The sequence below is a fragment of the Zonotrichia albicollis genome, chromosome 3, assembly GCF_047830755.1.
Source record: "Zonotrichia albicollis isolate bZonAlb1 chromosome 3, bZonAlb1.hap1, whole genome shotgun sequence".
In the NCBI taxonomy this organism is placed as follows: domain Eukaryota; kingdom Metazoa; phylum Chordata; class Aves; order Passeriformes; family Passerellidae; genus Zonotrichia; species Zonotrichia albicollis.
Genome location: NC_133821.1, coordinates 8,690,796 through 8,705,500, shown reverse-complemented (window position 1 = coordinate 8,705,500; position 14,705 = coordinate 8,690,796). Strand labels below are relative to the sequence as shown.

The following is a 14,705-nucleotide window of genomic DNA, read 5'->3' as shown; positions in this document are numbered from 1 at the left end:
AAGTACAGCAATTGACGGTCTCTGTGTGTGTCTGTAAACTTGTTCTGCGTCTCTGCAGAGCTGTTACAATGGCAGAATCTGACCATGTCTTTTAAAAATCTGTTTTTTTCCATTGCTTCTGCTATTGGTGATATCCTTTGTTTTAGTGACATGGATTGGATCATTAATGACATTTTAAAAAATAGTTTTTCTTAAGCATCTATATCAGAAGTGCTTACAGAAATCTTTATTAACTTAAAAGGAATTCTGAAAACAAGGGAATTAAACATAATGCAGCATAATAAAGACCATAATCTTAAAATCTGCTTCTGTACTATGCCAAATGGATCTTTAGTTCGGCTGTTTCTATATGTGTGAAAGTGCTGTTGGCAGATAAGGTTTACAGCTATAGATTTATGGAGAATTTTCTTCTAAAATTCCAATTCTAACATTCTTTCTTGTAATATTGACCTGTACGGATATTTGAAGCAGTTACTACTTAATTTCCCATGCATATTGAGTGAGAGCACTGTTTGAAAAGCCCGGGAAAGCAGATCTAAATACAAATCTTGTGCCATCAAAATTTCAGTGGACTCTGGCAGGTTACATTTCTTTCATACTTCTGTGTTTCCTTTGAAAGAAAACCATTCCCAGATGGTCATTGCAGGGTGCTGAATGAAGCCAGTAATTTTATGTAAGCATGTGAGTTCATAGCCCTGACAGAATTCCTTGTTTGGGTGCAGGATTCTTTGCCGAGGGGTTTTTTTCATTTTTATCTCTGCACTGTTAAATGAAGGCAAGTTGAGGGTAAAATTATTTGCAAGGTCACAGAGAAACTTAAGGGATGATGGGCAAAGGATCCTTACCGGGTTGGAACTAGAAATAAACACACAAAGGGAAGGATAGGGCCATACTGATAGTTATAAATTAAGTGTCAAGGTCTCAAATCTGGGAAGGGATCATCAGAATTTATAAAGTTCTATTTAAATAGTCCATTCTCCTCACTTCAGACATCTGTTACTGGTTATTGTTTGAGTGACCACCATGTACATTATACAAAAAGGAATGTGTTTTTTGTAAGATCTCTGCTAATGTGGCAGATAAAATCCCAGTGTTTGATAGCAGTGCCAAAGGGCAAAGAGGTGCTGAACAATATTCCTCATCTTTACCATAACTTTCCTTCCTGGAAAAACAGGCTTTGACAGTGGGAAAATGAAGACTGAGATAAGGAGAAGTGGAAAGAGGCTTGGGAACTGAGAGTGATATAGACCAGAACTTGAGCAAGCAGGGGAAGAAGTCTTCTCTTGGGCTGATGCACCAATTTTTTTTTTTTTTGGATTACAAATAGGAGTTATATCTCCATGCTATGGCAGTAAATTGAAAGGACTAGCAAGCTAAGAAGCTAAGGAACAGTTGTTTGTGTTGGCATGGAGTGTAATCTGGGCCTAGTTTTTACATCTCTAGCAACTGATTGTTGCACTGGTTTTATTAATGCAAATGCTGCATCAGTCTCAACATTTCATTTTTCAGAGGAGCAGTATTGGAACTGATGACAATGATTTGCTTACTCATGGAGGAGAGATGAAGCAGTTGACAGTGCTGGTTCTCTCATTTTTATTGATTATGGGCATTAAGTTTCAGTACAGAAAGCAGGCAAGTTTGTTGCCTTTAAACTCTATTTCTTTTACCCTTGGAGAGCTAAGCAGGTGGATACAGGTTATGGGAAATTAGGTGTGCTGCAGACATGTTAAGTGATTCAGTTTTAATTTTCCATTTTACCATCTTGCTGGGTAGACATAAACATTGCAATTAAGCAAGATTTAATTCAGCCAGTTGACATCTTAGATACCCGATAATAGATGACATAGCTGAATTTATTGAGCTGCTTTGTGCTGTCAGTTTTACTGTAGCCCTTGCCTGTTTAGAAGATGCATTAAGGAGGAATTTTCACCTTGGCAGGTGTGGAAAAAGTCAAATTTAAATTCAGGAAAATTTTCATGGAAGAATTAGGCAAACTATGAGAGTTTTGTGCAATAGGGTTACAGATGGAGCAGGGAGAAAAAGAACCTGACGAATGTACAAATATATGTAATTTTTGATAGAAAATGATAAAAATAAGAATTTTAAGGGACTGTTTTACAGAAAGTGGAATTTTTTCAGCAGTTTAGTTCATTATAGGAGGCATGTGGAAGACAAGTGAAGCCAAATTAGCCTCCTGAAGGAGAAGGCATTAGCTTAAGCATGATTCTCTGTATTTGCACACAACAGGACAGGATGCTAAGATGCATTTGTAGAATTTTGCTATTTACTTGTATGTTAAAAAGCTGACCTTTTTGAAACATATGTATTAACTTTGGAAACTAATTTTCCAGTATCATCATGTTCTCAGCTGCAAAAGAAACAACAGGTATTAATATAGTTTATAAATTTATTTAGTCTTAGTTAATTTGTACTCTGCACTGGAATAAGGACACAGAAAGCCACCTTTGAGAATACGTGTGAAGAATAAGCTTTGGCAGATATTGCTCCTGTTAAACTATCCTTGCTCCATGTATGTGAGAGTGCCTTGAGTGATAGGAATAGAAATTTGTCAGTTCAGTGTCTGACATCTGTGTTGGGCAAATTAGCACAAGCTCCAGGGGGCAGAATGAACGATATGGGAATCAGTGGAACCTGTTGGGAAAAAGTCAAAACACCCATTGTAACAGAAGCCATATGCATCACAGCTCTCTGGCATCTTTACAGGAGGGAGTGAGTGTAAGGAGAGGAAATCTGGCTGCCATAACCCTTTCAGATCCTCCAGAGGGGATGGACAAGGGCCTTCACCAAAGGCTGAGGGTGAGCTGAGGGACAAGGTCCATGCACAGACTCCCTGGCTGAAGGGTGGAGGCAGCACTGGGGCTGAGCAGGGAGCTCTGGGCAGATGCTGGGTTTGTGCTGGGGCTGAACAGGGAGCTCTGGGCAGATGCTGGGTTTGTGCTGGGGCTGAACAGGGAGCTCTGGGCAGATGCTGGGTTTGTACCAGCCCTGAACAGGGTGCTGAGGTATGGAAGGTTAGAATGCAGCTGTGCAGAAAGTCCCTAAGTGTTGAATGACATGATGATGATCTAGCACATGTGATTCCTAGTGCATTGTGATTGGATTTGCCACAGGATCTGAAATATTCAAGCAGCTTTATAAACCAAATCACAAATTCTGGGAGAAAACAATCACTGATGACTTCCAAATACAGATGCAGCCTATGAGATGTAAAACTCAGGCTCTCATGTTGACAAAAGTCTAATATATCTGCTGAGGAAAGTATCATTATTTGCTTATGTTTTTACCTCTTCCTGTAGGCTTCCTGTTGCTGTTAGAGCATACAAGTCAGTATGGACCCAATATAATATTTGATATATTTGTTGTCTACATTTTGTTGCATAAAATCAATGCTATTTATCATTTTCAGTGATTTTAATGTTTTCCACATGTATGAGGGTTGGTGCTAATTATCAGTGGCATTTTTCTAAACATAATTGTGGGAAATATTTCCAATTACTAACGGAATCCACAGGAAACTTGGGAAAAAATAATGCAAAGACCTTGAAATGTAAAACTTAAACTTTTAAAAAAGGCATTCCCAAATAGCAGTTGAAATCCTAGGTACTGGTTGTCCTTTGTGACTGTATTAAAATTATGTCATTTTTTCTTTAAGGCAACAGCTTTTTTGATCCCAGTGAAGCAGAAAAATGGTTTTTTGAGAATAAATCAGTCCTTCTTGCCATTCCACTCCTCTCCCTCTGTAAAATGCTTCTCTGAAATCTTGGGAGCATGTTGTTTGTATTACTCTTCATACTAGGTGAAAATGAGCAATGTGTTACCCATGCTGTCTGTATATTGTGTTTCTCACAAGTGGTTTTCCTTGGGCTTTCATGATGTGATTGACCACATGTGAATATAATACCTACCTATCAGTACACTTAGTGTGAAAAAGACTTAAAGAAACCAGCAAAGCCAGTTAGAGATCACAGTCTGCTTATGTAAAGTACTGAATTTGTTTCTGTAAATGTTTGTTTTCATGTTAGAAACAATCACACTTTGTTTGGATCTTTCTTTCTGCTATTGGAATTGACTGGAGTCAATTAACTGATTTTAATAAATTTTTAGAAGAAAAATGGTCAGAACTTCCCAACCTCAGAAACTGAGTTTGTGGGAAGAGGAATATTTGCAGAAGGAGTCACTTTTATGAATTAGAAGTCTTTGTTGTGGCTGCTGGGGGCACATAAATAAATATTGATTAAGCTGTGCAATGTAGTGCTGTACTCACCTGCCCCCCTTAGAGGTCAGCGTGGGTTCCTGGGGCTCCTGAAGGGCCGTGCTTGGAGCAGAGTCAGGTGCATTTTTCAGCTGCATCTGATTAAGTGAAGGCCTTGTCATGCAGCACCTGCTTCTCATTGCCCTGCTCTCCTGGCAGGGATCACCAGTTCGGTTTGTCAGGAGAGGTATCTGAACAGGCACTCCGTGTTTATTGCTCTCACACTCGGTCGGTGCTGGGCTGCCTTTTCCAACCTGTGGTGAATCAAAACTTTGAGGCGGGGACACTTCCACTGCTCAGCTCTGGTTGGCGCTGCCCTGGGGGAGATGTGAGACCGGCAGGCAGGAGCAAGGACAGACACGTGGGGAAGGAGCTCCCTTGGCAGGTCACGTTCTAGTCCCAGGAGCCTTTCTGGTGACAAACACTCCAACAGCTACCTTCCACAGTCTATTCTTGCCTTGCACCAACTCCTCAGTGTTCAACTCTGTTCATATTTTACATATTTTTATTAATTGCTTGTTGCTCCTATTCTTTTTTTCTTTTTATTTAAGCATAACATCTATTTATTATATACTCTGTTCAATGCCAGATTAAATGATTTTTTTTCTTGGACATTAAAAAAAATTATATCCCTTTGCTTGCCAGCTGGTAATTCCTTGAGGTTTTTGGTGATCTGTTTCCATTTTGAAATATGATGGATTCTCCATCATCTGATTCTGCTTTTTCAGCAATAAGATTTAGCACATCACTTGTTCTTTTGGAAGACTCATCTATTTCTTCCCTTGTACCTCTGTGGATAAAGCATCAAATATTTTGTTGAACTTTCCTCTTCTGCCCTGTGTTGACTTAATATACTCCCACTTAATAGAAGGATTTTGTCCAAAGGGTGTCACTTGTGTAATATGCCTTTTTCAGCATGAGTCACTTTTTTCTTATGCTGTTTCTGAAAAAGCTTTCTTGCTGTTCTGAAACTTTCCTGGCTGGGTTTAGACAAATTAGTTAAAATAGAGAGTTAAAAGTACTTCTTTTACGTACTTGGAAAATGTAATATTTCAACCGTTTCAGTAAATTTAACAATATTAAGAAGTTTGGCTTGCTACACTTCTTTAGCAAATAAAAATACTTCTGCTTTATGTATTTGTCTTAAAATCTGATCATGTGCAATTAATTTATCTTGAATCTGTTAAATTATTTTGGCATGAAGACTGAGCATCTGCAGATATTTTAGCTTGAAGCATGGGCTGCAGATGTTGGGTTTGGTTTTGCTGCCTCCTGCTCCCCCATTCAGTAGCTGCGTGCTGCGGTAGGTAAGGCTGTCACGAGAGGCAGCGAGGGAAGGCAATTCCAGAGCAGGTGAGGCCTCGTCTCTTAGAATAAAAAGGAATCTGAAATAATTGCAAAGTTGGACACGTGGAACAGTTTCCTGCCTGGGACCTGCCCTCACTTCCCCGTTCTGTTTTTGTGAGAGGGAAGTCAGCCCATCCCTGCAGCTGTTGGACAAATAACTCAGAAATGCATTCATGGGTGCATCATGTGCTGGAGAACTGCTGCTCCTTCACCCCAGCAATGGGCCTGTTACCTTGTGGAACAAACACTGTGGTTTGCCTCTGCTTCACCTTACAGGAAGCTTGTAAATTGTGTTTTCGTGCTATCTGACATCTGCTTTTATTTCCTCTGACAGAGTTTACATCAGAAGACACTGAGGGTGGTGTCTCCACCTAATTTTTATTGCACTTCATTTTCTGGTATGTGCAAAAAGTCATAAAATCAGGTGGTACATTGCTAATTTCCTCAGCCTCTTGTATGGTGGCTCTTTTCATGCTGAACAAATCCATCAGTAGCTTGCCAATACATACTTGGTGATCTTTTTTTGATGCTTTAAAGTCTGGCAGATTAATATTAAAATACAGCCTGTAAAGCATGTATGGGAAAACCTGTGAAAATCATTTAACAAGTTGAATGTCTGAAAAAGGCCCTTAAACCTTTTTATTACTGGCTCTAATTTCTTTAAAAATAGGTATTATCATGTTACAGTTAGCCATCTTTAGGAGGTCTGGAAGCTTTAGTAGTCATTGCAGTTGTTTTATATCTATTGCTGTAGGGCCTGATAATTACAAACCGAATAATTCAGCCACGCAGAGTGTTTTGTACAAGTTCCTTGTTCTTTCCACCTGGGGAAGAAACAAAATCCCAGCACTGGCTTTGTAGAACCTGAAAGAATGTCCCCAGCTCCAGTTTAGTACAGCAATGACAAAGCAATTCTTCTCATGGATTACCGAATCCATAAGAGCAAGTTTTTGCCATTATTATTATTGATAGCTCAGGGTAAGAGCTCGGTAAGGTAATAATATTTGTCTGCACCCACTTACCTATCATGAAGGAATACACAAGAATATGGTATCCTGTGGCACTCTGTTGGTGTGGCCAAGCCCTAGGACGTGTCTTTAAAACTTTACAATTAAGAATTAATTGTATTTGGGTAGATTGTGAACATTTTCACCTCCTCAGTTAATATGGCCACTCACCTTTCGCAGCTTGCAGTGGGATGAAAGCGGGTTGTTGCAGACATGGGTATTTCATCATCGCTTGCTCACAATGATTCAAAAAATACCATCGTTTTTAGAATAATACTTCACAACAAGAGGATGAAAGCAGCTTGTTGGAATCTCAAATTATCTTTTTATTATCTTGAGCAAATAGTGTGCTGCTATTTCTGTTTTTCTGGATCAGTCCTGACACAGGCAGGGACATGGTATATCCTTTCAAAACGATGGTGAGATTGCACTGTTACTTGGAGACTTAGCCCCAAGGAAAAACTTGCTTTTTGCAATTGTTTGAGCTCCAACTATATGACTCTGTTCAATATGTGGGCTACAAAACCTCCTACGGAATTGGGATCAGGCAGCACAGATTGACAACGTAAATTAAGCTTAATTCTCTCATGCAATTTAGGCCTTTTTCAACCTGATAGAGCAGTTCTCCAGGACCAGTTCAGATGTTTAGATTAAGTAATTACTGCTTAGCCTGGCTGTGGGTGATGAACTGGAGGCTCTGTTTGCACTGCAGCATTCTTACCTTGCTAGAAACATGCAGCTCCTTTCCCTCAGCAGGTATTGGGTTTTCTGAAGGAGTTGTCTTCATTAACTTATTTGAATCTGTGTATTTGGGTGGATTGCTCACTGTTATGTGCTTTAACAGCAGTGTGTTAGTTGTCAGTTTGAAAGTCTCCAGTATCACACACAGCTCCATCAGATCTGAAGTTCCTTAGTGTTTTTTATGTTTTCCTAAGGGTTGAATCACTCACAAGTATTTCTTGTTTTCTTTTCCCCGTCATTTCTGAAGTTTAATATCCTGTCCATCTGCATCTGTTAAGAGTCTAATGCTGCCTTGATGTTGCATCCTAGTCTCATGAGTTGTCAGGCCACATTTATGAGAGGATCGTTCTAAAGGCTTGTTCTCTGCTTACACCTCTTTGCTTGGCATGGAAACCTCTCAATGGGATATTAATGTGCCTATAGCTTATTGATTGAATTTTCAGATAACTGCTTCTTCTCTTCCACTAAAACACCAGAAAATTAAACACTCCTCCTTTCAGGAATTCCTCATACATAAACTGTTCTTCTAAAAAAAGCAAGCCAACCGCTTGTGAGAGATTACTTAGATATAATTTGTATGCAGGTTGTAAAAGGGGAATTTCCTCCCTGCATTTTAGATTGTCCAATTCCTGCTGAATCTGTGTATAATTTAGTGCAGCTATCTTTGAGGACAGATCTTCTATTTAGAACCATTATAGCATTGCCCTTGATCTGCTGCTCCCTTTTTACTGTTGCAGTGACCCCATAGATCTTTGAAAGCAGGGAATTGAAAAGATATAGGTGATGTTAGCTGATGGCTATAATCTTTCTTTAATAAGAAGCATTTATTTGTTGAAACTGTTCTACAACTTCAGGATATAAATTTTTGACAAAGTACAAGCTTTGTACAATTTCCAGAACCAAGCAGCTCTTATCCAGAAAAAAGGTCAGAAGTGGAATATACCCCTTTTCCTCTCTGACATTTGCATCATATTACTTGAGCATTTTGAAGAGTGGACTTGTTACATGATTTCCTAGAGGGATTCTGCTTTTGGCTCCTTCTGGAGGCTTCTCTTCTCTCATCTGTTCTGCTCTGCTATTGTATCAGCTGTAATTGTCTGTAATTTCTGTAATTGTCAATTGCTCTTGTTAGGTGAGTTCCTGATTAACCTGGTGACAGCAAAACTATTCACTGGTGACCTGTTAGTGCCTAAATCCTCCTCCCTCTGAAACAGAGAGTTCGAGAAATATCTTGCTTTGAGCATTAACCAGGGAAACACTATTTTCATGCAACCTTCCTGCCTGGTGGGGAAAAAAAAAGGTAATATTTTTTCCCCCTTCTCCCTCTGATTTGCCTTTTTTTTACCCTAGAAGTATGACACCACACCCCCTCCCCCAAAAAAATACAACAACAAAAACCCCCTTGAGATTCTCGAGAAAAATATGTGGAAAAGTCATACACATATCAAATTGTAACTTTATCTACTTAAAAGAATGAGAAATGTACAGTGTTAGCTGTCACCAAAATTCCTTTATCATCTCATAGCCATCAGCAGTGGTGGTGGCATAAATCCATATCCTAACTCCTGTATTTATATGGGTTGAGGCATTTAAGTGTTGGAACAGTGTCCCTGTGGTTTGAGAAACTGTGTATAACCTCAAATCTTGTAAATGAAAGTTAAATTAATGCTGTGTAATGACAAATATGTCTTTTGTGCTGTTTGCTCACTATGCTGCCTCTTGCTATTGCTGTGTAAGAGGAAAAAGTCAAAATATTGCAAATCCTTGGTGCTAATAGTATAAACAATAGGAAAACACTTAATTTTCTTTGGGATTACAAAGATAAAGGAGGAGAATAAACTTCTAATAAGCCTGGAAAATGTAAGTTTTTTTATAATACAGTTGGCACAGTATAGACCAATGATTAATTGGTCATAATTATACTCTATGTTGTAAATATTAGAACTCACTTGACTCAGTGCAGAACACTTAGTGATTTTCAGAAAGAATTTAGGATGGAAAATATTCAAATTTTCCTATTTATTTTAAGACAAGATATTTTGCATAAGCTTATGTGTGGTTTATTTTATTTTTTCCCCACAAAATCTCTTGGCCCTGCTTTTGCATTCTGGAGAGAGATGATATGTTCTATCAATTTTGTCACAGTGCCAGAAAGGGCTTCCAGTGACATTTTTGGAGTGGTCATTGGGATCAAGTCTATCTTTTTTTTTTTTTAACTGTAGATATCATCTAAGACTGGAGTAAATTTCTCTCTGTAACAACAGAGTAGCACAGTGCTCAGGGAAGAGTAGAAATAAACAGTTCCTGTATGTTCATCATGGAGCAGCTTTGGAGTTTTGAGTGTGTGCGGGTTGCGGCCGAGCTCCTTCCTGCCCATGGCAAAGCGCAGCCAAACTCTGAGATGTTTCTGTTCAACTGAGCTCCAGTGAGTTCTGACCCACCAGTCCGCATCCACCATCCCAGCAGTGGGGAGCCCTGAAATGTGTCTTGGGAGGCTGGCTCTGCACTCGGAGTGCTGGAACTGAGGACAAGCCTCACCGTGCTCATCCCCAGCATCCCAAGGACTCCCTCCTCATAAGGACTGCTTTGATGCTGCTCGTGTGATGCACTTTATAGAAACAGCAGCATCCATGTTGAAGCCCACTGATTGTAAAAATGGCTATAGCAATAAAAAGTATTGAGTTGGGTTTATTTACTCATTCTGGGTTTTGCAACAATAGTTCACCATCTAGCATGTGCTGCTTTCAAGGTTTCAGCAGGTTATGGGCAGATGACTTTGCTTGAATGACCACTTTGTGTTGGGTTTTGTTCTGTTTACGTTACATGTCTGGTTATATTTTCAATTTGTAGAGTCTATGAAGTGTTTGATGTATTTGTATAAACAATTTCATTTCTGAAAAGATGTTCTGAATTAAATGCCAATGCTGTACAACAATACACTAACAACATTCTGAGATCATTTAAAGCCCTTTGTTTAGTAACACAATGAATGTCATTAGACTGTTACAGTAAGAATGTGAACATTAAAAACAGCTTGTAAAAATGAAGAGTTTTTGAAACCTAGAATTATGGGGGATATCAACTTGGAGCATCTGCTTCTGTCTTTAATTTTTGAGTGAGACATTTTCCTATTGATTCTTGACAAATGTGTTTCCCATCAAATCAGGCATTCAAGTTTCAGGTTTTACTATAACACCTCAAAAAATAATTTTCAGTGCAAATTTTGAGATGGATGTTGAAAGCGTGAAATTAAAAGTTGCCGTTCATTTTGTTTGCCTCTCAGTTGTGGTACTTAGGAGCCACGAGTTGCATCTTGCAGCTACGCTGACTGGAAACACTTCATTTCCACTAAAATAAAAGGGAGCATTTTCATGGAATTGCATGTCATCAGAATAAAAATAAAACCAGAAACTTCTGTAAGAGCATCAGATCTTCTAATATAAACTGTGTACATTTTTCCTCCACTTGCCTCTGTTCCCTGCCATTGTTTGTATTGGCATTTACTGTGTACTTGTCCTTTGCTTGCTGGAGCGGCCCAGGTTGTATGGAGCTGCTCAGAGCTGTAGCCTGTGAAGGCACAGGAAGCAGAAATGCAGGGGAGCCTGCCTGGGAGCTGTCACTCAGATCAGTCCAGCACTCACCAAAAACAGGAGCTGGAGAGGCTCGGGAGGGGCTGCGCTCATGTTCTGACTCCCCCTTCTCCTCTTTGCCTGTGCCAGTGGTGCTTCCCTGCGTCCTGTCCCAGAGCTGCTCTGACTGTGGGGCAAAGCTGTTGGCTTGTGGCTACTGAAATATTTCCAGCTGTGCTGTGTGCAAAGAAGAGTGCTCCAAAGCTCAGAGGGATAGAAAGCGTCCTTCCATTGGGAAACCTTGACTATTACAAAGATTCATGTGCTATTTATATCTGGTTTTTCTTTAAAGCACAACAAATGTTTGGTGTGTTTGTAAAATTTTCAAGATAATTTTAACTGTTCCATTGTATAGTTTTGAATGTGGTTCGTTATTTTCTTTTTTTCCAATCGTTTCAAGATTGGCGACTGAGACAAACAGTGCCACTCAGAAGAAAATAATTACAAACATTGTCTCCTTGAAAAACAGGTCTATACTTTGTATCTGTGCATAAAGTTTTGTAGTCAATAGAAAATGATACCAGTTAACATGGAGCATTTGATAATTTGAATTTTCTTGATGTATCAACCACTTGTTTGTTGTTATTAGTGCTGAACCATGAATAATTTACTGGCTTTCACTTTATAATCTGCAGTGTCTGCTAACTTTGAAGTTCAGTAGTCAATTTAAAGTTTGCTGGAGCTGACTAATGATTCACCAGAGATTTTTGTGAGATATTTTGTCATCCATTTAAAAGTCTGCTGTGGCAGCCATCTGGCAATTCTTGGTTCTCTGGAGGAAAGAGAAGCCTTTTGATACAATAGATCAAAGCATTCTGCTCTTTCAGTGACTGATACCTACAAGTAACTTAGAAGTTTCTCAAAGTTATTTCACAATGCCTGTCTCGTTTGCCAAACTTTTGTATTGTAGCTACAATACAATATTGGCCATGAATTACATTTTAATTATATTTGAATCATTATTTAGAAACTTCTGTTTGCAGTTGATTTACAGATCTGAGTGTTTATTAACCAAGAGATTTCAAATTTAACGAATATGCTGTTATGATCAGTAAAATTAATGCTAAATCTTTTTGCTCTTAGTGCTAATGGTATAGGTAAGGGTACTCTCAGCAACTGTACTTGTGCTACAGCATAAGCCTGAGATATAGGTGCACGTATCAAGGAGTTTCAGAAATAGCTGATGTGTCTTGGCATGTAGCTGTATCATCCTAATAACTGTAATAGGTGAGCCTGATTATTGAACCATTCGAAGTGCAGGTGACAGATGTGCTAAGTGCCAGATATCCACTGACAAGTCCTTCAGACTTGCTCTTCTTTACATTAGGTAGCATGGAGAAAGGAAAAGACTTCTAAGATGCTGAATTTTTAGATAATAAATTTCAAGCACCAACCAGATAATTAATGTGGTGCCAGATTTTCAGAAGTAGAACTATGTGAGTTTGGTGAAGGAATAGCTAATTTTTCGCACATTAAAATTTGCTTGAACTCAGATTTAAAAGAGGCATTTAGGTAGCAGAAGTAAATTCCACATACTTGTGCTTGTCATATGAACACTTCAGTGAGCTATCCAGGATAGGTCTGGTGCTCTTGCTCCTTGTTAAGTCCAAAAACAATGATAAATCCGTAATTCCATACTTCATAAACTTCCATGATTTAATGTTCTGCCTGCTGTAACTCTGAATCAGATACATGTGCTTACCTGATTGTTTATTTCCCTGTCTGCTCAACATGTGCTTCCTAGCAGCTACAGTTCAACATGTTTTTTCTTTTTCTTTTTTTTTTTTCCAGTGTGGGAACTTTGCTGTCTTGGTGGATGTTCATATTTTGCCTCAAGGCTCCAGTAAAGACACCAGCTGGTTTTCAGATCATGAGAAAGAGGTACAACAAATATCAATTCTACTTCAAAAGTGTATGGCTGCAGGGAAAAAGTTGGATTGCCTTGAACTGTTCAGGATTTTTCAATGTTAGGAGAATATTGTTAGTTATACTTAACCATCAGCTGTTGCCATGGGACCCCTAAGTCAGCCATATGTGCTATTTGGGTCACCAATGACCACTTTAAATTTGCTTTTTAAATTTTAAACTCTATGTGTGCACATTCATGCATGCATGTGTGCTGTGTGTATTCTTGTGACTTAACTTTTAATTTAAAAATGTTTCTCATGAATGCTTGTAAATTATCCTGAGTGATACAAACCAGATTGTGGCAGGTATAATTTTGATGGTGAAATATCTTCCTAATAATTTTTTCCTCATTCTGAGAATTGTAAATGATGTTGCATTTAGAGAGTGCAAGAAAACATAAATATGCAAGATAAACCATAGTAGAACTGTTGCCTTGTATGAAAAGAAACTTCCGTTATTTTTAAGTGTCACGTGTATATCTTGATGAAATAGTGGGAAATCGGTGAGCAGCAAAAGTCTGCCTGCAGCTTTGATCAAGCTGCAGGGAATCACAGAGGAGCTTGTGCTGTGTCTGGCAGGAGCTGTCTCTCCTGTGTGGGAACGTGAGAAGCTCCCTGCGCCGCTGGAAGGGAGGGCAGGACGTGTTTGGGATGCCTGCGCACTTTCCCGCAAGTCTCCCTTACGGCACTTTCAGCAGATAGCTTCCCCAATAATGCCATCATTAACTTGTCACTGCACAGCCCCAGACATCCCAGAGTCATACATTTCAATGGAACTGAAAGAAACAATGCCTTCGCATCCTGAGGGAGCAACAGCACAGTGTTTAGCAGCATGTGGTCCATCTGATTTGTGCTTTATTAAGCACAGGAATAAGAAAATAGGGAAAATCGCTCGGATTTCTTTTTTATGGTTAAATGAATGCTCATTACCTTTTCTGTTTTAAAACAAGTTTTGCTCTCCTGGTTATCTGAGTTTTAAACGTTTTCAAAATGTATTTTGTAAGACTGCCAAAACAAAAGAGATGAATTTCAGGAAATTAGCTCATGATTGATTTAATAAAGAGGCATGACAGGACAGCATTCGGTGCATTTCTATGACTGCATGTTTCGAGAGAAGTACAAAGGTTGCATATTTTCAGCAACTGAGAAGTGTGAGTCAAATAGCTTTGCAGTTCACTTCCTGAAAGTCCTATGCAGAATCTCTGTGTAAGTGAGGGGAGAAAAGGTCCTAAAGAAAGATTAGTCCAATGTAATTTTGTGCGAGAGCTTTTACATGTTCATCCCCAGCGGTTTTCTGCATTTTTGTTGTTTCCAAACTCTGAAAAATGCTCGTGATGGTGCGGCCCTCTCTGGGTGTCTGTGGGAAATGTGGATGCCTCTGTAACAAACAATTCCCGCTGATCCCTGCCTACCCTGGCTGGAAGTCATCAGCTTGAGCTCCGGGACCCTGGTGCTGCTGCCGCCTCGGAGCACGGGCTGTGGAGGGCAGGGTGGAGCTACCCCAGTGCCCAAAGCACGGCGCTGGAGCGAGGGAATCCAGCCGGGTGTCGGAATGGGCGCCGTGGCACGCGGCTGTGGCCGGCTGCGTGGGGAGGGCTCCTGGCACTGCTGGGACTGCTGCAGCTTTCCCTCTTTCTGCCCTCCAATTCCTCTGCCCTTTCTTCCAGGCCCCTTTTCCCCTGGAATGGCCGAGTCACGGTTTTATCTTTGCTCTCTGAGGTCTGTATGGTTCTTTGTGGGGAGCCATTTAAATAACATTTCCATAAGGCTAACAAGTGAAATACGTTCCATGCAAATGAAG

General features: G+C 39.7%; 1 protein-coding gene across 5 annotated transcripts in view; it reads left to right on the top strand.

Annotated features, from left to right (window-relative positions):
• The window catches only part of SLX4IP (SLX4 interacting protein), an 84,091-nt gene that overhangs the window by 21,104 nt on the left and 48,282 nt on the right, over window positions 1-14,705 (top strand). For all 5 annotated transcript variants that reach the window (XM_074536573.1, XM_074536575.1, XM_074536576.1 and 2 more), the window contains one exon: window positions 12,789-12,878. In XM_074536573.1, coding sequence (XP_074392674.1) covers window positions 12,789-12,878 — 90 coding nt within the window. The remainder of the gene's footprint in view (window positions 1-12,788; window positions 12,879-14,705) is intronic.